Source organism: Rhinolophus ferrumequinum, chromosome 11 (assembly GCF_004115265.2).
Source record: "Rhinolophus ferrumequinum isolate MPI-CBG mRhiFer1 chromosome 11, mRhiFer1_v1.p, whole genome shotgun sequence".
Classification (NCBI taxonomy): Eukaryota; Metazoa; Chordata; class Mammalia; order Chiroptera; family Rhinolophidae; genus Rhinolophus; species Rhinolophus ferrumequinum.
In genome coordinates, this window is record NC_046294.1 from 86,809,370 (window position 1) to 86,835,397 (window position 26,028).

Genomic DNA, 26,028 nt, shown 5'->3' on the forward strand with positions numbered 1-26,028 from the left:
CTTTGGGTCTGCATTAAGTTCAAACAGCATTGAGACCAATGGCCACTGGGCAGTTGACCCCATAAGGGGTCTTTCCATGCTGGCATAGCTTCAGACTAAAGGAATAATCACTGCTTAACGAGAACCTACTATGTGGCACGCATGTATCATTTCTAATGCCCATTACAACAATATACAGCATATGCTATCATGTGCATGTTACAAATGAGAAAGTTAAGGCCAGAGAGGTTAAATGAGTTGCCCCAGGTCACAGAGATACTAAAAGGTTGAGCCAGGGTGTGAACCCTGAGCTGCTTGCTCCCAAGTCCTTATCCTGTGCACTATCCCACACTGCCAAGGAGCTCTGCTGGGCTGGCAGGGTCCAGGTACGGTTAGGGCTAGGCCTCGCCAGGCTCACAGCAAGGGAGGTGGTCTGGGCACTCACTCTTGTTGGCCCGGTGAGGGATGGGCACAGCCACATTTTTGCCCCGGTCGGCGTCCTGGGGCTTGGGTGGGGAGGCGGTGAAGCGGCAGATGCCGGGCTCTGAGGGTGTGCTCATGGACGTCATGCTGTCAGCGTTCTCGTTGGTGCCCGTGGTCATCTGGTCAGAGGAGCTGTCAGAGATGAAGCACTCGGTGATCTCAAACTTGGCATGCTGCAGCTGCTCCTCCAGCTTGGCATGCTCATAGGCCCGGGCCAGCTCCTCGTAGGTGGAAGAGGCACTCTCAGTGGACACCATGCTGTTCCGTCCTTTGTCTAGGGAGATGGAAGGCAGATAGTAAGAGGAAACAGTAGGTTAGGGGAAGAAGTGTGTAAATGAGGCCAGACTGAGCAGTTCCCCTCCCCGAACCCCAGCAGCCATTTGAAAGCCTGGTCATAGAGTGTACCAGGCTCAGAAGATCCTGCTCTCCCACTGTGAAGGCAGCAGTGGTGGCGGAAGTGGGATCTTGGACTAATGAAGGGCAAACACCTTTCAGTCTTAAAAACAAGCAACTATCCCTGACACACTCAGCACTTTCTCCAACAAATGTCATGTGTGCTGTTTTCTTTGACATTATGGGAGAGAGCAAAATGAAGCCGTTGTCCAGCAGAGCTCAGTGAGGTCAAGCGTTTTTGTCAAAGCCACACAGTGAGCCAGTGGCCAGCTGGAAATGACACTGACTTGTGTCTTGAACCCCGTCTGCTGGTGGGTAAGAGTGGGAAAATGGAACGTGGAGCTGGATGATGAGGGAGCTGGAGGAGAGTGAGCAGCACACAGGTAGGTCCTGGGCTCACCTGTGTCCTGGGAGAGACTTGCACTGTAGCTGTCACTCTCAGTGACAGTGACACCATGCTGGGAGCCCACGGTACGCCAGTCAGAGGTGAGGGTGCGGGCAGGTGTGGAGGCCTGGCACTTGGTCAGAGTCCACTGGCTTGAGTACCGGTTCCGGGTACTATGGGCTGACTTTACATTCTTCCTGGATACTGGATCTACACAGAAGAAGCAAGAGCTAGCCCCCTCCAGCTGAGGCCACTGGGCTGGGGCAGCTGGCGCTTACCAGAGAGGGCAGTGGGGAGCAAGGGGAGGAGGCAGAAGCAGCCACAGAAGCTCCTTTGGGAATGCTGAGCATGCAGCCTCTCCTGACCACATAGCTGGCCCAGAGGAGGAGAGCAAGAGTATGGGGTCAGTGGGTGGTACCGGGTCCTCCCCACCCACCCCATCTTTCCCTGCAGCCTGGGAAGGATGTCACCTCCTCTCCTGCTGCCTCCTGACATTCCCTTCCATCCTTAATGTATTCTATCCTTATGTCCAGAGTCACAGTGCTACAGGCAGAAGTCCCTTCAGAGCAAGAACACTCAACCCTCTCAACATTTCTAGGTAAGGAAACGGAGGCCCAGAGATATAAGGTTAGTGATATGCCCAAGGTCACAGCTAGTGAGTCTGCAATCAAGGTCTCCACACTCTAACTCCAGTGCTCTTTCCATTCTTCCACGCTGTTCCTTCGTCTTTTTTTAAAATTTTTTAATTTATCACCTCTGCCCCATGCTGTGCCCAAGACACCCTATGTAGGAGTGGGGCTGTCTCCCTGGGGATAATGCATACTGGTGCCTGGCCGGATGTCAGACATATCGATGAGGGGTCCTGTGCTCTGGATGAGAGCTGGGTGGTGCAAGGAGACACCGGTACAGAAGCTCTGTGGGTTGACAGCTTGGCTGAATTCAGCATCTGCCACGGGGATGGTGGCCTTGTCATCTCCTGAGGGAAGAAGGACAATCAGCACGACTCCTTCCCTTTGGATGCCATCTTTACCTCCCAAATTTCTCTTTGTCTTTATCCAACATGGAGGCCCAGAAAGGCCAGAATAAGTCTCCCTCAGACACAGGAGGACACAGCCCTTGAGAGAAGTTGCAATACATTCTGAGGTTGTTGAGTCGTTGATAGGGCTTCACTTAGAACCGGGGCACTGCCGTGAGGGCTGGTAGTTACCCTCTGTGGGTTGTGGACTAGGGAAACACACTCAGAGCAGGACAGAGAGCCTGTGGCACCTGTCACTCACCCAGCTGCTTGATGCCCTCTTTGTCCTCGATGAGCAGCTGGACCCTAGGGATGTCAATATGTAGCCGTGGGCCCTGGGGTGGCCCCTTTACGGGGGTGTCAAAACTTCGGTTGTTCTTGCTGTGGGGAGAAGGGCTAGAGGTAGGTGACTCAGCAGCCATGAGAGGTTGGGGGAGGGGGTTTTGCAAAACAGTGGGGTCTTAGAAGCCTGTCCCAAGCAGGGGGAAGAGAGAGAGGGAGAGAGAGGAAGCAGCTATGTGCTACCCACCTTATCAACATTTCTGCCAAACTCTTTGCATCTGCAAAACAGTAGAGAGAGAAGCTAGATGAGAATGGAGTCTGAGTAGGATGAGAACTGGAAGAGGCATGGAGACAAAGTGGGAGAGTTCTCTAAACTGGGGCCAATGCTGGTCTCCTGGGAAGAGGAGAAATGTAAGGACCTCTAAAACAGTCCAAAACATGATAAGGTCTCACTGCTCCCAATTCAGGATTTGGTTAAGGTCTGTTTTCCTTTCCTCAGATTTTTATCTAATAAGAAGGTCCTTCCCAAGGGAGAGGGTATAGAAAGAGCTCTATTTGCTTCCTGAATTGCCTCTAGTTAAACAAGACACCGTAGCAGGCTAGAAACAGGCATCAATGGCAGATCTACCCTCAGTTATGTGTTGTGGAGAGGAGAGGGTAGATGACGAAGGAGAGGTGGCCAATGGGCATCCCAAGATGACTATCACCCAAGAGGCTTCACTTCCTCCTCTAGGGCACCGGTCCCCCAACAATTCATGGATGAATTTAGGGGTCTCTGCTTTGTTTCAGAGGGCCCTTGAGTAGGATCAGGGCTCTCAGGTTTGGAACTGATGTGAGAGAGGAGAAGCAAAGGACCTGGTTAATCCATTAGACCCCTGATAACTGAGAATTATCTGTCAGAGTGAATTTAGCTGCATGCATTGCATCCAAGCATCCAACTACCACTCATTTATCCATTCATAATTGACCCATCCACCTATCAATCCACCCATCCAACCATTCAGCTATCATCCACACAACTATCCAATCATCCATCCATTCAACTATCAAACCATTCAACTATCTCTCCAACCATCCATCCAATTATCCATTCATCTATTCAACCATTCGTCCAATAATCCATCCATTCATTTAACTATTTAACCATCTTTCTATCTTATCATCCATTTATCCATTAAAATATCCATACATACATCCAAACAGCCATCAATCATCAATGTATCCAACCATCTATCAAACCTTCCATTTATCCAACCAAACATCCATCCACCTATCTCTCCCCCCTTACCTCCTTCTCTCCCTCGTGACATCTATCCATACAACCACCTATCCATCCAACCATCTATCCATCAAAACTTTCATTCAACCATACATCTAACCATCCTTCCATCCATACATCCTTCCATCCAACCATCCAATCAATCATCTAACCATCCATCCAACTATCTAGGCATTCATCCATCCAATCATCCAACCATCCATCCATCTTTTCATTTATCTATCCAACAACCATCCAACCATCCTTTGAACCATCCATTCGTCCATTCATCCGACTCCTAAATACCCTAGGCAGTTTTAGTCATTCCTTCTCCTGTGCTACTGTGCCCTAGCTTCTCACATTAGACCGTGAACTCTATAAGGAAATGGGTTGTTCTTTCTTCATTCATCTTCTTATCTCCAATGGCTGGCAGTATCTACAATACAGCAGATGCTTAATAAATGTTTCCCAAATGAGTGAATGAACATTTATTGAGCAACTAGTAGGTGACAGACACTGTATAAATTGAGGCAAATCAGACCCATTCACGCCATAATACAGTATTAGGTGTTGGGACAGGGGATGATATTCAAAATATTTGACAACTGATGTGGCATGGAAACTTCCCAGTCAGAACTGAGCAAGGTCCTAGAGGACACCTGCAGTTCTACTCTTCAGTGGCTGGGTCCTAGGAAAGTCACAGGGATCCTGTGTGAGAGAATGGTGCATCCAGGGTGAAGGGAGCAATATCTATGTACCAAACAACATGGAAATGTTTAAATCTTTTAACAAGCAACATGGCTCTACCAGTGTGAACCTCCAAAAGTCAGCCCTGGTTAGGGCAGGCACAGAGTCCTGGGGGCACAGAGGAGGAAGCAGTGAACACTAAGGAGGTTCTAGGAGGTTGGAGTGGCAGCTCTCCTGTCAAAGGGACACAAGCACTCCCTGGTCTAGATGGTGCTGTGAATCAGTGGGAGGTGGCCAGTGGGGCTGAAGGTCAAGATTCCTACCCGAGAAGCCCATAGGCAACTCCCCCACCTCTGAGCCGCTTCAGCCTCTTCTCCTTCCTCTTTTTGCGTACAATGAAGAGCAGTGCCACCCCCAGTGTGGCCAGGATGACCGGGCAGCCGATGGTGAACAGCTTCTTCACGTCATCCCCCTCACCTTGGGCGGACTTGATGGGAGGGATGGTACCTGAATGGGGGTGAAGAAGGGAGTTGGATGTCCCTCATGAGTAGGGGGCTGTGCAGATTCCCACGGGTGGGGGAGCCCTGTGATCTTTCTTGCTGCCCTTGGTTTCACTCTGAGCTCGACTTCCTGGTGCAGAGCTACTCCCCTCCCCTCTGCTCTCCCAAATTCTGGTCCCATCAGAAAAGCCACGAACAGTTGTGTAGTTTTTACACTACATTATGATATTAATGCCTTCCTGGCCTGTTTCAGAATTATCCTGAAGTCTCTCAGAGGTAGTCTCTTGTTTGTTGGTGTTCAGTGTTCATTCCTAGAGGTTGGCTAGTCTTGCTTCAATTCCCATGCCAGTTGGTAAGGTGGGGGTGGGGAGGGCGGACGATGAGAGTCTCAGCAGAGAGAAGTCAGGGCAGTGGGATCCTGGGTTCTCTTCCTTAGATGGGGACAAAAGCCACTAAATACCCTGCATCCTCTCTCTGCTCTTCCTCTCATTGGGCAATATCTGCTAGCCTTGAGTGCCTGCAAGGAGAGGACACATAGTCCTGCTGACATAGCGCTCTGCCAAGCCCTGATCTTTGCCTGTTTCAAAGCCTTGCCTAAGAGTCATCTCCTTCATGAAGCCTTCCCTGTTTGAGCCCATCCCATTCTGACACCACTTTATTGTTTCCTTAACACATAGGTAGACTTAATTTAGCTTGTGACAATTTCTCCCTATGAATGCAGCCTTCTGTGCAGCTTTAATGTTTACGTGTGTGCATGTGTACGTGTTCATGTGTGCATGTGTGCGCATGTGTATATGTATGTGCATGCATGTGTGTGAGGTGTCTTCAGGTGGCAGACACCAGTTAGTGCTCACCAAGTATCCATGGACTTGTCTACATTTCCCAGACTTCCTGGTGGTTAGATTAGAACCATGTGACTGGTTCTGGACAATAGAGGGAGAATAGAAATCATGAGTATCACCTCCTGGCCAAGGCAGTTAAGAACTGGTGTGCCTTTTCTATCTCTCTTTTTGGTGACTTTGGGGGGTAAATGTTCAAAATGACAGTGCTGAAAGATGGTGGCCAGCCAACCCTCATGAGATTAGGAGAGCGAGAAACTGATCTTCACTGGGTTTAGGCACGGAGCTGTTCACGTTTCTCTGTTACTGTAGCACAGGCTCTCCCATCCTGGTTGATATTAGTAGTGGGTTCTTAGAGAGCAGGACCTCAACCGCATCTCGACCTCCCTCTCCATCTCTCTGAAACCATGGAAAGCAAGGATCACACTTTCAAAGACCCTCTGTCTTCAGTGTGATCGACCTGTTAGTCTGCCTGTCTATCTGTCTGTATTGGCCACTGGTGCAACTGCTCACTTACCTGCCTGCCTACCAATCTGTTGCTCCCTTTGTCTGTTTATCCACCTATCAGCCTTTCTCCTGCTGATTTTTCTATTTGTTTGTCTCGCTCTTTATGTGTCTGCCTCTCTGCCAGCTTCCCTGACAACACCTTGCTCCAACCTCTGTGCTGCCCCTTTCTACCCTTTTCGACTCACTGCCATCATAGTCCAGGGTCGCAAACTGGGCCGTCTCGTTGCCGCAGCCAGCGCTGTTGCAAGCCCTCATGCGCAGCTCGTACCACGTGGCCTCTCGCAGTTCGGTCAGAAACACCTCCCCGGAGGTGTTGGCTCGCAGGCCCTGCCAGGCCCAGGTGCCCTTGGGCCGGTACTCCAGGCCAATGGCTGTGATAGGACAGCCTCCGTTGTTCCAGCCCTGCAGGTTAAGCCGAGCATGTGTGGAGTTGATGTGGGTGAAGAGGTGCTGGTCTTTGCTGAAGGAGGGCTCTGGGTGGGGGGGAGTAGAGGGAGAGAGAGAGGTTAGAGACTGAGAGGGTGGGGGATTCATTCGTCGGGGCAGGAAAAGATTCCCCTGGGGCATCTGGGACTGCGGTGGCTCCAGGGGATCAGTGGTTGGCACCGATGGGAGTAGGGATGCCCCAGAGAACAGAGGAGGGGAAGAGAAAGGAAGGACTGGAGAGAAGGCCTCAGCAGGGGAGGAAGAGAAATGCAGGAAGAAGGAAGAGAGTGATACCCATCTGCCGTCTTAGCAGGGAAGTGGGACTAGTTTTTCCTACTGTGATTCATCTAGATGCTGCAGTGAGGGGAACTAGGTTGAGTGTCTCCCTTCAGCCTCACTGCTTCTCCGTGCCCTCCTTCCCTGTCCCAGCCATCTTCTACCTCTGGTCTGGGGCTCCTCTCCACGCCGCCCCCACCCCCAGCTCCTTTTCCCTGCACCCGTCTCTCCCCACTCCCATCACTGGGTCTCACCCCGCCCGTGCGTCTTGGCCTCGATGATCTCGCTGATGCGCCCGGAGCCCACACTGTTCTTGGCCGCCAGCTTCACCTTGTACCACGTGCCACACTTGAGGCTGTCCAGCTTGAAGGCCCGCTCACTTGAACTGATGAACACGTCCTTCCATTCCTCACTGTTGTCCACCGAGTATTGCAGCACAAAGCCTGCCCGGGAGGGTTGCCTGGCTCAGGTGGAGCAGGGCAGGGCCTGGGGTACCTGACAGGCTCCGGGCAGGGGGCAGAGTGGGGCCTTCGGTCATTGGGAGGGGCAGATGTCTTTTAGAGGCAAGACTGGAAGGACCTTGGGTGACTTTTACTGCTCTCTCTCTTCAGCCCTTGTGTTAGGATTTAGAAGCCAAGGTGGGGAGAGGAGCAGAAAACCACGGTTGTGAGGCTAAACAGGGATCCTATTTAGATCCTAGTGTTCTACATGTCGTGCCATGACAGCCACATGGCACCACCTGGGCACCTGCTAGACATGCAAATTCTCAGCCCCCACGTAACCCTCCTGAATCAGGGGATCTGACAAGATTCCCTGGTGATTCATATGAGGCGTAATAAAAAATTACGGTGAATGTTTAAATAAAAATTTATTGCAGTAAAAAAAATTTATTACAGCTTCGAACACACATCCCATTGTTCTATTGTCCTGAATCGATACAAAACCTTTACCTTTTATGGTGATTCTGACTTTGGGGAAGAGCCAGAAGTCTCATGGTGCCAGATCTGGTGAATAAGGTGGATGAGGACACACTGTAATGTTTTTATTTGACAGAAATTGCCGTACCAGAAGCGATGTGTGACACCGGGTGTTGTCATGATGGAGGGTGATTTACAGCATACTAAAACACACCTTCTCTCAACCATGGCTCACACCCGACTGACTGCACTGAATAAGTGGAAACTTTTTACACACTATTAGTAAGGTCTGATGCACCACTTCTCATATTGAAGATCCCAGCCTTTCTGTCAGATGGCACGCGGCAGCAGCATTCACCATATTTTGTGATCACAACCGAAAGGCTCCGTGTCACATATCTCTTCTGGTATGGCAATTTCTGTCAAATAAAAATATTACGATTTATCCTCATCCACCTTATTCACTGGATCTGGTACAGTGCAACTTCTGGCTCTTCCCAAAGTCAAAATGACAATGAAAGGTAAACTTTTTTTTTTTTAATTGGGGAAGAGGAACAGGACTTTATTGGGGAACAGTGTGTACTTCCAGGACTTTTTCCAAGTCAAGTTGTTGTCCTTTCAGTCTTAGTTGTGGAGGGCGCAGCTCAGCTCCAGGTCCTGTTGCCGTTGTTAGTTGCAGGGGGTGCAGCCCACCATCCCATGCAGGAGTCGAGGAGTTGAACCAGCCACCTTGTGGTTGAGAGCCCACTGGCCCATGTGGGAATCGAACCGGCAGCCTTCGGCGTTAGGAGCACAGAGCTCCAATGGCCTGAGCCACTGGGCCGGCCCCCAAGGTAAACGTTTTAAATTGATTCAGGACATCGAGGCGGCGACGATAGTGCAACTAAAGAAACTCACGAAAGAGGACTTCCAGAACTGCTTCAGAAAGTGGCAAGAATGATGGGATAAATGTGTTCAAAGTGAGGAGGCGTGTTTTGAGGGAGATTAATGGCAATGTGTCTTTTACTGTAATACATTTTTTTTAAATTTAAACATTCACCGTATTGTTTGATCGCACCTTGCATGCATGTTCAAGTTTGAGAAGCATGCATCTAGTAGTTCGTCCACTTTTACAGATTTAGAACCTGAGGCCCAGGAACGGAAATGACTTCTTCAGGTTCACACAGCTCAATAGTGGCAAGGGGGTGGGTGTTCTAAAGCCCAGATGCCTATGCTGCTGTACTTTTCATGGTACTTAGGTAAGCTCCTTGTGGTCTGAATCGCATCCTCCATCACTTCCTGGGCATTATGGGGATAAGTGGTGGGAGTGAGTGAAGCCCTTCCTCTGTCCCTGGGCCCAGAATTCCTTCTCTCTTCCCCTCCTCATCCAGACCCCTCTCACCTCGAATGGAGCTGCCACCATTGTCACCTGGAATCCAGGTCAGAGTGATGGACGAAGCAGAGGTTTTGGAGACAGTGAGGCGGGGCTGGTCCGGGGGAACTGTGAGGGGAAAGCCAACAGCCCTCACCACAAGGGTTGACTTCTGATGATGGGGGCAAGGGGTACCCAAATGGGAAGGAGGGCAAGGGGCTTCTAGGCACTACCCCCACTCCTGCTTATTCTCCCCACCCTTCTTGCCTCTTTTTCCATTTGGCACTGCTGTTCCACTGAGGGTTGGTCTCCCTGGTGGTTGGTCATTTCCCTCCATTCAACAACCCTCTCTCTCACACAATGGGATTTCTACTCCTTTTCTATCCCTGCCCCCACCCAAGCCAGGCCTGCCTTGCAGGGTCTCACCTTGCACAAGAAGGTTGACAATGATGGTGTCAAAGCCCCCAGTGTTGGTAGCCGTGCAGGTGTAGTAGCCTGAGTCCTCAGCTTTCACAGCACGCAGCAGCAACGTGCCATTAGTATGGATGAGCCGGTGCCCATCCATGGACACGGGGATGGCCGAGTCTTCACTGTGGGGAGTATGGGTTATGGCAAGCATCCCCTCACCTGAAGCCTCCCCCAGGTCTGTAAGGAAGTAGAGCTGGGAGCAGAAGGAAGCTTGCTTGGGGACCCTGGATTCTTGGGTCTTTACTTAGGACTTCCTGGGTGGGGGGTGTTATCTAGTAACCTTGGCCTTTTGACCATCCAGGGGAGGGAGATCCTAAACTCCCAACAGAGGCGAGTCAGGGAGGCCAGGCCTGCTTGTGGTAGCTGTGTACCCAGCAGGGCCTCCACGGGGCTGGAGGCGACCAAGTCAGCTGGAAGGAAGGGACATCTGATTCTCTTCTTCACGGCTCTTCTACTATGTTCCTCTCTGGGGGTCTCCCATCCCTCCAGGGTCCCGCACACACCTGTCCTTGGTCCACTTCACAGCAGGGGCTGGATCTCCCACTGAATTGCAAGGCAGCCGGACATCTTTCATCCAGGGTGTCGTCACTGTACCCCCAAATGAGATGATCTTTGCTGGGGCTACAAGGAAGAGAGTATGAGGGCCACCCTACTGCTATACCCAACACTGCCCTGGCCCCCCTTTCTTAGGGCTCCCCGAACTTCACATCAAGTCCTTCCTCTCCTACCTGACTTCTACCTTGGGTGTGGGGTGGGAGATGGGTGCAGGGAATTTCAGCTGGGAGTCATTGATTCAACAAACATGTATCAAATACCTGTTATAGGTCAGCTATCATATGAGACTCTGAGGATTCACAAAATGAATAAGATTTATTCCCTGTCCTTAAGTTGTTCACTGTCCAAGAAGGAGACAGATACTTAAAAAAAATCATTTGGGTGAAAAATACTATGGAAGGAGTAGGTGCAAGTACTCATGGGAGCACAAAGAAGGTGAAGTGAACTCTGCCAGGTTCAGTGGTAGCAGAGGTGACAGCCAGGGGAGGCTTCTGAATCTTGAAGGCTAAGAAGGAATTCACTATGCAGAGAAGAAAAGGCATGTCAGGAAGAGGGAGCAGCACTGAGTAGAGGCATAGAGACCTGAATCACATGGCAAGTGTGAAGATCTTCAGATACTTGGGGTGATCAGAGCCCAGGGTGAGTAAAGAGGAACGGGCAAGAGCAGGGGCTGGAAGGGTGAGTGGGAGTAGAAGCATGGCGGGTGGAGGTGGCTCCTGGCAGAACCGGGAGGCTGGATTTCCTCTTAGGTCCTGAGGAGCCACTAGAGGCTTATAAGTTAGTATTGACATGTTCAAAGTAGAGTTTTAGATAAATTCCTGGCTGCTTGCAGAGGATGGTTTGGTGGAGTTGGTCCTGAAGGACGTACATAGACCAGAGACAAGATGGTGGCCACAGTGCTGGCTGGCGGTGATGTATGCTTGTGTGCAGGAGACGAGGAGCGTAGGATAAGAACTACCAGGACTCGGGGTTTGACTGGTTTCAGGGGAAGAGATGGAAGGGGAGGTAAGGATGACTGCTAGGATTTCAGCTGGGCCACCTAGGTGGGTGACAGTGTCCTCATGGAGACAGGGCATGTGGGAGGAGGGCGGGGGGAGGCAGGAGAGGTGGGAACACTTTGCCTCATGCTGAGAGCGAAGTACCTGGGGACACGAAGTACATGGGGCAGCTAGAAAACAGTTGCATATAAATGTTCTGGAGCATAAGAGAGAGGGCTGGACCACAGACCCTGATGTGGGAGTCAGCAGAGTGACTGAGGTCACCAGGAGGGGGAATGTAGATTGACAGAGAAGTGGCAAAGCCCTGGGGTCAACACATATTGGCACAGAGGAGAAAGGAATGTCCCAGATGTGTGTGTGGGGGCAGGGGTGGTCGGCGGCGGGGTGGGGGTCGGGGACAGGAGCACACTGAGAGGACCGGGATGCACAAGCGGCATCATGGAAAGCAAGGGAGGCAACGATGTCAAGGGTCCAGTGAGAAGGTCGTCCTGTCAAGTACCTCAGAGATCTCCAGGCCCTCAGGTAAAGGTCTTAAATTAACCAAGTGACCAAGTGTTTCAGAGGGCCAGAGCAGGCCCCTCTAAGCCTTGGGTCCCTTCTTGGGGAGATGGAACATGTAAGGTGGTTGAGGAAGCAATGTTTAGAGGTTTGGGTGCAGGAAATGGAGGCTCCTGTCCTGTGAGGGCAGTGCTGGGGCGATGGGGGGTCTGGAGGAGCCTCTGAGGAGAAGGAAAAGGGCAGAGGTGGACCACCTGGACAGAGCGGAGGGGCCCAAGTTAAGATGGCCACCATGGGGGCCAGAGAGAAGTCTTGGAGGCTTTGAGGAGAACGCCAGGTTCTCTAGAGACTCGGTTCTGGGCCTGGTTCTGCCACGTGGCTGGGACTGGCTCCCTGAACTCGTCTGTGTCTCAGTGCATGTGTGGGGGGGTGGGGGGAGAAGGGAATAGCGGTGCTTGTCCCTCCTACCTCACAGGGCTGCTGTGAGGACAAAGGAGGAGGATGTATAAATGTGTTCTAGGAAGTACAAAGCCCTCTGGGAATGTTACGTTTCATACCCACAGGGGAAGGGGCCAGGCTTTTGCTAAGACACCCAGGCCCTCGGACCCTGTCTCAGGGCCAGTGCCAGCTGTTCTGAGAGGATTATAGGCTCTAGGCCCGTTTCTTCCTGAAGGAGACGAGTGCAGGAGAAGGGGATGCTGTGCCTCCGGGAGGAAGGGTCAGGGGAGGTCAGAAATGCTGAGGTTGTGTGGAGAGAGCCCCAACCTGGGGCCAGAAGAACTAGCCCACCACTCCTAGCTGCCTGGCAGACCATGCCACTCCTGCTTGTGTTCGACTGTAAATGGGGTCACAAACCCTACTGGCAGGGCAGGCGGAGGCCCCTGGCCCACTGCAGGCCCTTACTTAGCGAGGGCTAGCTAACTCTGAGCCTGTGGCAGCGGAGGACTGATGACTCTTGTGTCCCAACCAAGGCAGCTCGTCACCCCAGGACGGTGGCTGGGCTGAGGCAGGCACCACCCCATTCGAGTGCTGGTCCTGAGACTCTCGGCTAGAGAGTCAGATGGATGTGGAGGAGGCAGGACCAAGAGGAAGGGCCCAGGGAGGCCCAGCATCAAAGGAGAGGACCTGAATTCACGGGCTTGTGTGGCCGAGTCCCAGACCTGCGATTGGCACAGAAGGCAGCCTAGCAGTGAGGCTGGCTGTCTTATCTTGGATTGCAGCCTCAAAACTGTCATTCCCTGTGAAGTGGGTACATGTGCCCCCATGGCACACGTATGCCCAGGTCAGGGATTCAGTGGGGTGCTCCCTGAGGTCACCACTGTCTAATCCACCCTGTGTGCAGCCTCCAGCCCAGAGCCTCCTTCACAATATGACTCTGTAGTCTGTTGACGGAATGAACCAGCAGCAATCAGTGGGGTCCCCTCCACCTGAGGTGTCCAGGCTTTGGGACGAGGGGCTCTCTTCACAGCTCTCTGCTCTGTGGAGCAGTGTACCCTGCCTCAGCCCCCTCTGGAGAGCTGACCATTGGGACAAAGACTCCGCTGTGGGCTGGGCGGGGGTGGGGGGTGGTCCGACTCCCCCTTCTTTGAACCCCGGAGTAGAGTTTGGAGCGGGGACTGGCCCCTGGGTATCAGTGCTGCCTAGAGCGTGTTGTGAGGCTTTCCGGGAGTCAGGGGGCAGCAGAGGTCCAGTCTTGGTGGATGCAGGCGGGAGGCAGGTGGCTGGCCAGCTCCTCACAGACAGACAAGTTGGAGGGGAGACATCCCCTATTCGGGGAGAACCAGAATTCTGGAAGGGGGCTTACGGAAGCTTCTATCCCTCTGGCCCAGTCCCAGGCTGCTCACCCTTGCCGGCAGGCTCGATGGTGACCTTCTCGCTGCTGTTGCCCCGGCCAGCAGAGGTGACAGCAGCTACCCATAGCAGGTACTGCTGACCACGGTTCAGGTGGGCGATCCGGTAGAAGAGCTGCTCTGGACTCGTCTCATACTCACTGGGAGCCTGCGGGGCAGAGTAAAAATATACTAAGAACCAAGGCCCTCGGGCCTCCAGCCTCCAACTCCAACCTTCCTCGTGGCCCTGGGCTCAGAGGAGGTAGGTGATGGCTGGTGGTGGGGTGGCTGTGGAAGGGAAGGCAGGGTCCTGCCTACTTTGCTCTTTCTGGGTTTGGAGCCATAGTGAACAGTCTGCACTGGGCTTGGCTCTGGGAGATGAGGGGCCTACCCTGGGGTGTTGCTGGGTCAGCCTCAGTTTACCTCTTTGACTGATCCAGGTGCTGGCAACTGTAGCACCAGGCCAGGGAATGTGAGTGTTTTGGGTGAGAGATGGAGCTGAGAAAATGGAGGAGAGAGGGTCCCAGGAAAACCTTGAGAAAAGGGAGTCTCCAGGAAGAAGCTAAATTACTACATTTGCCTTATTAGAGTTGCAGACAGGCTCCCTAGCCTGTCCCCACTCAGAGTCACCTCCCAGCCCTGCCATCTGAGTAGCAGTCCTTCATTCTGTAGGTGGCTAACCCATCTGGGGACAAAGGGGAGGGAGAGGGAACTCTGAGAGTTTCACTGGGCAGCACTTTATTAATGATTAGTAGTGGTATAGATCCCGTATATATTTGTTGGTTATATAAATCTATAAATTTTTTAAACCAAATGACAGTTTTGACAAGTTGCCAACAAAACAATATCAGATCCCAGTGGTTTTACCAGTTGCTTTGATGAAAAGATTATGTTGCCTTGGAAACCAGAGGCTCAGATATTGAAATGAATTTGAGAGGGAGCTTTTGATAAGCGCTAGTTTGCAGACCTCCTGTCAGCCTCTTCCCTGTGCAGGCGGGATGGGGCTGACTTTCATTTTATTTTATTTTTTGGCCAGCCGCAGGGAAGGGAAAGGAGGACAGCATTAGGGCCTCTTTGAAATCAGGGCGGAAGTCTAGGGAGGGGGAGCCCCTGGAACAGATGGGGGTCCCTGAGGCCAGAGGGAGCTAATAATTAGTTATCTCTGCAGTCACAGGATCTTGCACACAAGTGAGCACATGCACACGCTCACACACACAGATATGGAGATGCATTCGTCACAGGCTGAAGGACAAACCTCCAGACAGATACAGGGTCACAGAGGCACGTTCTCTGTGCACATGGGAGGCCTGAAGGGCCCAATGACTTTATAACAGGCGAAAACATCTTTTTGGGCCTCAGGCTGTCTGCAGGGAAATGTTAGGGAGAAGGTACAGGCTTCCCACAATGCACACAGAGCTCCCTGGCAAACTCCTCTTCCTATCTCCCTCATGGAGATCTGGCCTTGAACCCAAGAGGTCCCTGCAGGGGACAGGTGCAGAGCCACCCTGAGCCCTGGGACTTGGGAAGTCCTTTCAGGCTGCAGACTCAGGGGACTGTGTACCTATCTGTAGTTCATATCTGTGCATGAAGTAGGGTAGTGTAATCGCTTCAACACTTGTCTGCCCTTCTTACTACGCATATGACTCCTAAGTACCTTTCATGGTTCCTGGGGCCTCAGTTTTCTCTCCTGCAAACTAAGAAAGCAATACAGCTCTGCCTATCCTGAGTGGTTCCAGTGAGGCACAAATGAGGCACGGGCTATGTATCAGTTCTTCATAAACTGGGACACGTTCTTCTCCTGGTTCATTTTTCTGTGAGGGTGGAGGTGTGGGGTGTGTGTGTATGTGTGTGCGTGTGAAGAAAAGTTGAGTGTAGTTGCTTGTGTATGTCAATGTGTACCTGACTGTACATTTGTGTCTATACAGGGCAGGAAGGATTTGGCTTCCTCTTGAAGGTATTAGCATTTTGCTCAGCCTTCCTTTTAATCTGGATTCCCTAAGAATCTGCTGAAATCACTTTAAAAAACATACAACCGGACTCCCAAATAAAGTCCCAGGGGATCAAAGGTTGAAAAAACAGGTAAAAACTACAAAAGAAAAACTATAGTTAAACACTTATCTGTCTTTTTAATCACAAAAATAAAGGCAAAAATAATGAATGGAAATGATGTATAAATTTGAATAATATAAAAAGAAAACCTATGGTACACCAAAAATAGAATCAAAAGGCAAGCAATGAACTGGCAAATACTGGCAACCTATATGATAAAAAAATGATTATCTTCAATATGTAAAGGGCTCTCAATATGAAAAAAACATGAGCCACCCAAATAAAAAATGGACAAAGGACATGAGTTGACAATTACCCAAAGATGAAAAACACAAAACAAAACCAGCCAATGAACATATAACAATAATAACTAGTAATCACAGAAATATAACTTAAAATAAGACACATTAAAAAAAATCCAACTGGCAAAAATGAAAAATGTATAATACCGTGTTTTAGCACGAGCACAAGGAACAAGTATGTACTTAGAATGCTGGTGGTGCAAACTTTCTGAAGGGTAATTTGCAAATGTGTATGCAAACCTTAGGAATATTGTTTGTGACCTAGGAATTCCTACAGAAATTTACCCTAAGAAAATAATAAATCATGTGCACAGAGACAATTATGAAGAATACTCAATGAAGAATTATTTATGATGGTGAAAATTTGAAAATAGAATAATGGGGGGGACTGGTTAAATAGATTATGTACATACAGGCATTCAAGATCATATTTTAAAAAATTTTTATAGCATGGCACAGTGCCTACCTATATTAAATGAAAAATGCAGATTATATAACATTATGTAAAATTTTATTTTAATTTTGTAAAGTAAAACAAAGCCCATAATATATGTACAGATCAAAGACTGGAAGGCTCTATACCAAAACATTACCAGTGTTTATAGTTAGGGAATGGTCATACGAGTAATTTTTCATTTCCTTTCTATTCTTTTATATATTTACAGGATTTTCTACAATAAAATTGCATTATTTTGATAATCAGAGAAAAACAACAGCTGTTTTAAAGTCTTTGGTAAAATTTCTAACAGGACTCAGTACGGCTCTATCACCCCCAGGGCGTCGCTCACTGGGCGCCAACGCATGTGCAGTTCCCACATCTATTCCGAGGATTCCGCACACACTTTCACGCACTCACACACTCAGACTCACCAGCGTTTGTCTGTCACCCCACTCTCAGACCCGTGCTTTTGCACTGTCATGTATGCATGAGTATGTCCTCATCCCTAGCACTCATTCCTGGAGCTCTTCCATAAATGAATTTTTAATACACTGTTTGGAGTTTGGAACATGTTTGTGCAAAATGATAACATCACACGATGACACATAATGGTTAGGTCCCGGGTCCCTCACTAAGCCCAGTCCTTACCCCAAAATATGGCTAAAATTCTCATCACACTAGCACACTTAGCCCCTTTTGTGACACTGTCTGATGGGAAATCTTCCCCCGAGAGTGGAGGTTCCCCCCCATTCAGGACACGAACAGTAAGCCGGGAGGGACCCGTGGTCTCCGGCAGCAGGAGGAGGACCAGCAGCTCGGCTCTGGGCCTGGGAGAGGCGCCACCAGCCGGCCGACTGGGGGCTTCTGAATGGAGTTAATGAGGACGCTGAGCTCCCAGATACCCATCCTGCTGCAAGACTTCATTACCAGACCCAAGCTTGAGAATCAGTTTATGAAGGGAAACTTGCCCAATGTCTAAGGCTTTACAATTGCCAGGCTGCTAGCAATTCATTCATGAAACAGTGTTTAGTGACAGTGATGTTCCAGGCACAGTGTCCGGCAGCCGGTCCCAAAGATGGAAAGATGCTGCTTGTCCTCACAGGGCTGCACAGAGGCTTCCAGTGCGGGAGACAGACAAGCGTGCAGCTGCTTGCCATCTAATGCTCTCAGGGCAGGGCAAAGGGTGAAGAGCGTGCCAAGGCAGGGATCCACGGGGGCTGAGGTTCGGGGTGTGAAAAGGCAGAGCGGGTGTCCAGAATGGTGACGAGCTTAGTGTAAGGAGAGCCCTGAATGTGTGTGGGGGAGAGGTGGGGAAGTGGGGAAAGGGGCAGAAGACATGGCTAAAAACATTGACAGGAAAATTGGCACAACCACCCAACAATGGCAGGGTGTTATCAACCCCTCCTCTGCAGACCCCAGCGCCCAGCATTTCCTGTCCTAGGTACACACCCAACAGGAATGCATGAGCACCCAGAGACATGTACAAGAAAGCTCACGGCAGCACCATTTGTAACAGCTCCAAACTGAAAACTACCCAAAGGCCTATCAATGGATAACACAATGGATAAATAAATCATAATATGCACACACAATCAAACACAATACAGAAGTGAGAGTGAATGATCTATAACCACACACAACAACGTGGGTGAAATTCACAAATTCAAAATAATGTTGAGTAAATGAAGCCAGACAAATGATACGACTCCATTTATATCACGTACAAAAAGAGGCAATACTAATCTTAAGTCAGGATGGTGATTACCCTGCCAGAGGGAGGGTGGTGGTGGGAAGGGCCAAAGAGGTCTGGGGTGTTGTAGTGTCCTGTTCCCTGCTCTGGGTGCCACTTGCCTGGGTGTGTGGGGATTCATGGAACTGTTCAGTGCACTTTCCTGCATGGGAGGTAGTGGCTGTGAGGCTGGAGAGGAGGGGACGAAGTCACTGAAAAGACATTTCTGGGCTTCCCCTCTGGCTACAGAACTCTGGCCTCACTGGTGAGGAGCTGAGCCACCTACCACTCAGAATAATTCAGAAAGACCACAGGAAAGCAGAGAGCAGAGGAGGATATGATGACACAATTACTGAGCAATTTCAGGACAGCTTTTCTGGCCGCCAGAAGCTCATCTGCAGATGCTCGGGCTGCTGTCACAGCACAAGTTGCTGATGGAGGGAGGAGTTGTCGTCCTGCTTCTGGCTCCCCCATCCCGAGCACAGCTCCTGGACAGTACTCTGGGCCTTCCAGTGGGCATCCCTCTGCCTCCCTACCACCTGGAAGCCCCCCGAGGGCAGGTATCTTTGCACCTGCTCTTGTAACTAGAACAGGTGTGCTCCAGAGCAGTCACCCAGCAGCACTTTGCGGTCGAGTGGAGGCAGAGAGAAAGATCCATATTACGAGATGTGGCTGTATATCCTACTGCACCCACCCTCATCTTCTCTTCCCTTTCTGTGGGCCTCTGTGACCCCTTTCAGCATTCAGCTCAAGGGTAAGGGCTGGCACCCTGCAATGTGCCCCCGCCTGGGGGCTGCCTCCCCCTCCCCAGGATTTGGGCACATATTACAACCTCTCCGTTCTGTCCCCTCAGCTAGGCCCAGGCCCTGGCCTAGGGAGACGCTCTTGCCTTCTCTCAGCCGTCCCCCATCTTTTCTCCTCCCTTCATCTGGCTCCATGCTGAGGGGGACACTCAGGGCACAGCCCCAGCAACCCTCCAAGCCCAGACCTACCATTCTAAAAAGCGATTCATTTCCAGAGACCATGGACCAGCCAGTCCCCAGTCAACAGTTCTGGGGCCTGCTAGAGGCTTCCTTGGTCAGCCAGATTGAGAGCCAAGGCCCTGGCCTCTCTTTCATGCCTTCTTGGTCTTGACCCCTGACTCAAAGGGCTTCCAGGGCTTGCGACAATCTTGCAGCCCCTTGGAACAGAGGACTGATCCAAGGTGGACACTGGGTAAGGCTTTAGCCACTCTCGTGTGTCCAGAATCCAAGTAGAAACACAGACGTAAGCATCCCCAGGGTTTGGCCTGGAAGCCGGCTGCTCTACAGAGTACTTTTTCCTTCTTCCTGTCCCCCTCATCTTTCAGCCTGGGCCCACTTACCGGCTGGCCAGATCCAGGACTGGAGCAGAAGATGGTGTACTTGCGGATCACCCCATTGGGCTTGGTGGGGGGGAGCCAAGACACTACCACACTGCTGGCAGATGAAGGCACAGCTTTGATGCCAGCGGGAGGACCTGGAACTGAGCAGGGAGAAGGCCAGTTTAGAGAAAGGAGGAGCACAGCCTGTGTGAAAGAATGACAGGATGGGGAGAGTGAGGCAGATCAATTTGGGAGCGCTTACTGGAGGAGGCATCCTTGAGGTTTAAAGGGGGAGGCTCTAGCCTGGCAAACAGGTGGGAGGAGAAAGGCAATCATTCTAGACTTGTAACAAGTCTCTGAGACGGAGGCACTGGGAAGAGCCAGCTGCAGAGCTGTTTGGCCAGAACCAAGGAATTAGGGCCCGCGAGAGGGAAATACAGCCCATGAGGAACTCGTCTTGATCCCTATGACCCTGACCTGCTCCCCATGCCAGTGCTCTACTGACTAATAGCTTGTATTTGGGCCAAACAAATACACTGGGCACTTTGCTTTTAGGCCTGTGAGTTGCGGACTCCAGACTCACAGAGGGGGCCTCCTCCTGAGGGTCTAGGGCTGTGGTCAGCAAGTGGATGACTGTGTTTCCTGCCATGTGCCCAGGACACTGCCCTAGGGGTGCTGGCTAGGCCCTTTCTGTTTTCAGGAGGGAAAGCCTACTTTAGAATTGGCTGGGAAATCCATCCTAAGTGGATCCCAATTCATATGGACTCTGACCTCCCCCGACTCCCATTTCTGGGCCTCCCTGGCCTCGCTGGGACCCCAGGTTGCTCTGGCCGTGAGACTGGAAGCTTCCTGTTCTCGGCCCACACCGAGAACACACTCTCCTTCTTCATCTTTCTCTTGTATGCTTGTCTTCCTTCCTGGGAGCTTTACCACTCCTTTGAGGAAGTTATGGTATCCTATTCAACTTATTTTACCTCTCTGAGCCTCAGTTTCCCCATCTGTACAGTGGACATAATGACAACCACATTAAAGGTTTTAGGTAGAATTAGTGCTAATTAGAACAAAGCACCTGGCCAGTGCCTGACACACAGACGACACTTGATAAATTGCAACAATTATTATTTTGCATTCCTTCTTTCAGCTTCTAGCTTCTAGCACCTACCTCATTTTTTAAACAAAAATCTAGTAAGTGGTCAACAGCTCTAGGTTAAATAAAATAACTAGATACAGCGTCATCATTCATCCAGGCGCCTGAGGCCAGAAGTTGGCAATCATCCTTGACTTCACCCTCCCTCCCTGCAGGTACAGCTCTGCCATTCCACCTCTGCCGTGTCTCTGCAGTTGTGGATGGCCACTGGAGCAAGTATGCTAACTGTAGTGTTCAAATCCTCTCTATCCTGGCATAGTTTTTCTTGTCAGTTATTGAAAGCAATATGTTGAAATCTTCCACTATAATTGAGGATTTCTCTATTTATCCTTTCAGTTCTGTCCGTTTCAGCTTTTATATATTTTGAGGTTATGTTATTAGGTTCACACAAATTTAGAACTGTTTTATTTGCCTAGTAAATTGAGTCCTTTATCACAACAGAGTGTCTTTCTTTATCTCTAATAACACTTTTTGCTTACAGCATAGCATGACATTAGTATAACATAGTATGACATAGTCTGACATTAATATTCCAGTTTTCTCTTTGACAGTTTTGCATGGTATGCCTTTTATCTTTTTCCATCCTTTCATGTTGAACCTTTCTATACCTTTATGTTGCAGATGTCTTCTATAAACAGCACATATTGGGTTTTGTTTCATTGCTAGCCAGCCTGATAGTCTTTATCTTCTAACTGGAGAATTTTGTCAATTTATCTTGAATGCAGTTATTGATCTATTTGAGTTTAAATATCCCATCTTACTAAATACTTTCCAATTGTCCCACCTATTTTCTTTTTTCTTTCCTTTTGTGCCTTCTTCTAGACTGAGTATTTTTTAAAAATGCTGTATTTCTCCCTCTCTATTAGTTGGGCTATTATATAGTCTTTCATTACTTTTAGTGGTTACTGAACAGATCACAACATAAATATTTAACTTAACAAAGTCTAATATATTAACTGGTACTTTTCTTCTCAGACAATACAAAGGTATTAGAATTTCCAGTTACCCTCTCCCAACTTATGTGCCATTGCTGTACACAGTAATTCTGCAGATATTTGGACACTCCCTAAGATGATATCATTATCATCACTTTTATGCATTCAATATTAATTTATGTTTACCGATACATTCATCACCTAATTGCTCTTCTTTCCTTCCTGCATCAGTGAGTTTCCACCTAGAATGGGATCATTTTTATTCTAGCTAAAGAATGCACTTTAATATTTCTCCAGGGCAGGTATGTTGGTGATAAATTCTCTCTGTTTTTATTTGTATGAAAGTTTCTTTATTTCATCTTAATCTGGAAGAATATTTTTTTGTTTGGTATAAAGTGATAGGTTGATAACTATTTTCCTTTTATACTTTAAATATACCATTGCATTGTTTTCTGGCTTCCACTGTTTCTGACAAGTTAGCTGACAAAACCTCCTTTGAAGGTAATTGGTCTTTTTTCCTTTGGTTGCTTTTAATATTTTTCTTTTTGTGTTTTTTGTTTATAAGCTTTATTATAATGAGCCTAGGTATGGATTTCTTTAAGTTATTTCCTGTAGAGTTTGTAGAACTTCTTGCATTTGTGGCTTTATGTCTTTTATCAGTTTTGAAAAGTTTTCAGACATTTTATCTTCTGCCCTACTTTCTTTCTCCTCTTCTTTGGGTTATCTTCTCACGTCTTCTATGTCCTTGATATTCAGAATGTGGTCCATGGATCAGCAGCCGAATCAGCTGGGAGCATGTTAGAAATGCAAAACCTCAAGTTCTACCCCAGACCTACTATAACGGAACCTGAATTTTAACATGATCCCCAAGTGATTTGCATGCATAGTCAAGTTTGAAAAATCACTGCTCTATGGCTTACTTGCTCTTTTATTTTCCATTCACTTGTCTTTCTGTGCTTCTTTTGGACATTTCCTTCTGAACTATCTTCCAGTTCACTAGTTATCTCTTCAGCTATGTCTAGTTTGTTTAAATATATCTACTGAGTTCTTAATTATAGGTATTAGTAATTTTTGTTTCTAGATTTTCTATTTGATTTTGTTTCTCGAGTTTCCAATTCTCTTAAAATTTAAATCTTATTAAAAATGATTATTTGAGAGTCCATATTTGTGTTTTTTTTTTAAAAAAAACAAACACCCATGTTTGGAATCCCCGTGGGCATATTTCTTTTGTCTGTTATTTTTTTTCTGCTGGCTTTTCTTCACATTGTTCCTATTATTATTTTTTTTTATTATTGTATGCCAGGCACAGTATTTGCAAAATTGTTTGTAAAAATAATTTGAGGCCTCAGATGATGTAATCTTCCTAAAGAGAGAATTCATGTTTGCTTCTGACAAGTACTTACAATTTAGGATACTAGCAACATGGAGTTGCTTCAATATAACTTCCATGACTGAGATGATTTGAAGCTGAGCTGTTTACTTTTGGTCCATGTTTAATCCTAGAGTGCTATCCTTTGTGGTCTTAACTCAAAGTGAGGGTGGTTCACCAGAAAAACCCACATATGCTGGCAGGCCCTGGCTTCCAATTCATGTCTTTCTCATGCTGCTCAGATTCTCAGCCATGGCCTCCAGTTCAGCAAATGTCCTCCCAGGGGAAAAGCTGTTCCAAATGCCAGGCTTACCTCCTGGGCTTCCATTCTCCTTTGGATCCTGGCCCAGTAAGTCTTCACTCTCCTGCCAGAAATCTGATGCCCTCAAGCAGGTGTTTTAAAAAATATTTTATCCAGATTTTCTAGTGTCCTCAGTAAGAAGGCGAGTGGGTTTGGGTTACCTAGTCCACCATTACTGGAAGTGGATATCCTCTGATATGTTTCTCAAAACTTGTCTCTCCTCCCTTCATCCTTACTGCTGTTGCCCTAGCATACACCTTCCTCTTCTCTGTCTCAATGCCCACAGGTTCTAACAGTCCTCTCTGACACTAGGCCTTATCTCCCCACTCCTTCCTTTCATCAGTCCTCTACACTTCTACAAAAGATACCTTCCTAAAACATGCGTCTACTCAAGCCTCTTCTTCAATTAAAGATCTCTAAAGTGGTCTAAACTCCAACTCGACTTTGCACTCTGAGGCCATGTGGCTATTCACAGGGGAATAGCTACATGGTATTTGGCATTCACAGGGGTGCTGAGGAGTAAGCAAGAGGCTTTGTCGTTCATAAACTGAGTCCCATCAAGCCAGTCTGAAACCAAGCTCAGACTGAGAGACCTGGATGGAAGAAATGAGCTTGGATTTATATGTTTGCATTTTATCTTTTTGTTTGCTTTTCTCTAAATTTCCTGATATTTTTCTTTTGGAAAAATGCAAAATCCTGAGGGGTGGTAGTGGTAAGTGTGTAGTCACAGTGTCTTCAGATTAGGATATTTGCCTAAGCTCCCGTGGCAGAACTGGAAGTGGAAACTGGACTTGTCTGCTTTCCAAGTCAGCTGAGAAATGAATGTAATACCTGCCACCTACAAATGGGAGAATGTGGTAGAGTTAGGGTAGCACTGGTGGAGTAGGCATGCTTATCTGCCTACCCACCTCCCATTATTCTTTCCTATTCCTTGCTAACAGAGCGTCACTTTTGCTTGGGTACCCATTCTTCTCCACTCTTTCGAGAAAGGTGTCTCCATCAGCTATACCAGAGGATTTATCATTCTTGGGGTAAGTCAGCCATGATAACTCCATTCACCTTTCAGTGACTGGCTTAACAAGACGCATGTCCCTCCACTGTGGCCAATGGGAAATGAGGATAGATCTCTTGAGGGGGTTTCCGGGATAGGTTTCTTTCACTCTGAAGAGAGGCAAGCTCACAGAAAGAGACGGCTTTTCTCACTCTGAACTCTGTGTTGTCTGGTGTGGTGCCTGGAGCTGTAGTTATCTTGAAATCATGAGAGGAATAGATGACATACTGAGGGTGACAGAGCAGAAAGATGGGGACCACTGAGGTACCCAGCCCTGGAGCTGCCCTACTCAAGACTTCTTGTTATATCTGATAATAAATATGCTTGTTGCTTAAATTTTATTTTAGTTGTATTACTCACAACCAAACTCTTCCTAACTCATACAAGTGGTAAGATGGACAGTACAGAGGCTATGGAAGCAAGAAAGCGTTCATAGGCCACCTATTAGCTGAGTGACTTTCAGTAGGTTGCCTTAGCTCTCTAGGACTCAGTTTTCTCACCTCTAAAACAGAAATAATACCCTTACCTCATAGGGCTACTGGGAAAGTTAAATCATGCCTATGACAGCACATCACATACATGTCAAGTTATGACCGCTATTCTGGATGAGACCTCATCTGAGAGCAGATTCCTCTGGCCTAGGCCTCCCTCTGGGGACAACTGTCTCTGGGGCACATAGATTCACCCGCAGCAGTCATTTCATTGCCAGTACCTTGGTAGCCTTAAAACAACTACCATTTTCTAGCATTTGACATTTTAGGAAGGATTTTATAGTTAACTTACTTCTTACAACAACTTGACGCGACATCACTTATCCCCATTTTATCATGAGGAAGCTTAGGGTAAGAAAGGTTAAGTGACTTGCCAATAAATGATAGGGCTGGGCCATGCATGTCTGTAGTGTTTGCCAGTGCCCCCTTCACTCTGCAGCTGCTGGCTTGGGCCCTGGCTCGGACCGTGTGTCCCTGTGTGCGACTCCATAGGCAGCTCTCGACTGGACAGTTGAACGCTCCCTACAGGGGGGATGGTGCTCCCTGACCTCTGGATTCCTGGGTAGGGCCTCACCCCTATCATTTAAACACATGTGGTGCTTAGGGTTCAGGCGTTGCACCAGAGTAGGATGCCGGAGTTCTGGGGGCCCCAGTGGTTCATTTCTAGAGGCCGGGAAGGTGCCTGTGTATGTGCCTGAGCCCTGACAGGGGCCAGGCTCTGAGCATCATCCCTGTTCAGTCTCCACAAGAGCACGTGGCTCTGCCCGGAGCTGTCTCAGGAAGCCCTGCTGGGTGTATTAATGAGAGGAAAAGCAAAGCAGGCAGCTTGGTAAATTCTTTTTTCTTTCTTTCTCTCTCTCTTTCTTTCTTTCTCTCTCTCTCTCTCTCTTTCTCTTTCTTTCTTTCTCCTTCCTTCCTTCCTTCCTTCCTTCCTTCCTTCCTTCCTTCCTTCCTTCCTTCCTTCTCTCTCTCTCTCTGTCTTTCTTTCTTTCTCTTTCTTTCTCCTTCCTTCCTTCCTTCCTTCCTTCCTTCCTTCCTTCCTTCCTTCCTCCCTTCCCTTCCCTTCCCTTCCCTTCTCCTTCCTTCCTTCCTTCCTTCCTTCCTTCCTTCCTTCCTTCCTTCCTTCCTTCCTTCCTTCCTTCCTTCCTTCTTTCTTTCTTTCCTTCTTTCTTTCTTTCTTAAGGAGGGTGCAGCTCACAGTGGCTCATGCGGGGATCGAACTGGCAA

The 26,028-nt window shown here is 48.8% G+C and overlaps 1 protein-coding gene across 2 annotated transcripts in view; it reads right to left on the reverse strand.

The window, feature by feature from the left end:
* Nucleotides 1-26,028, reverse strand: part of DSCAML1 (DS cell adhesion molecule like 1) — a 352,803-nt gene that overhangs the window by 2,169 nt on the left and 324,606 nt on the right. For both annotated transcript variants that reach the window (XM_033121166.1, XM_033121167.1), the window contains exons 20-32: nt 19,529-19,668; nt 13,662-13,815; nt 10,270-10,387; nt 9,725-9,888; nt 9,329-9,427; nt 7,285-7,473; nt 6,514-6,801; nt 4,834-4,989; nt 2,785-2,815; nt 2,518-2,636; nt 2,064-2,216; nt 1,256-1,450; nt 425-736 (exon numbers count right to left, since the gene is read on the reverse strand). In XM_033121166.1, coding sequence (XP_032977057.1) covers nt 425-736; nt 1,256-1,450; nt 2,064-2,216; nt 2,518-2,636; nt 2,785-2,815; nt 4,834-4,989; nt 6,514-6,801; nt 7,285-7,473; nt 9,329-9,427; nt 9,725-9,888; nt 10,270-10,387; nt 13,662-13,815; nt 19,529-19,668 — 2,118 coding nt within the window. The remainder of the gene's footprint in view (nt 1-424; nt 737-1,255; nt 1,451-2,063; nt 2,217-2,517; nt 2,637-2,784; nt 2,816-4,833; nt 4,990-6,513; nt 6,802-7,284; nt 7,474-9,328; nt 9,428-9,724; nt 9,889-10,269; nt 10,388-13,661; nt 13,816-19,528; nt 19,669-26,028) is intronic.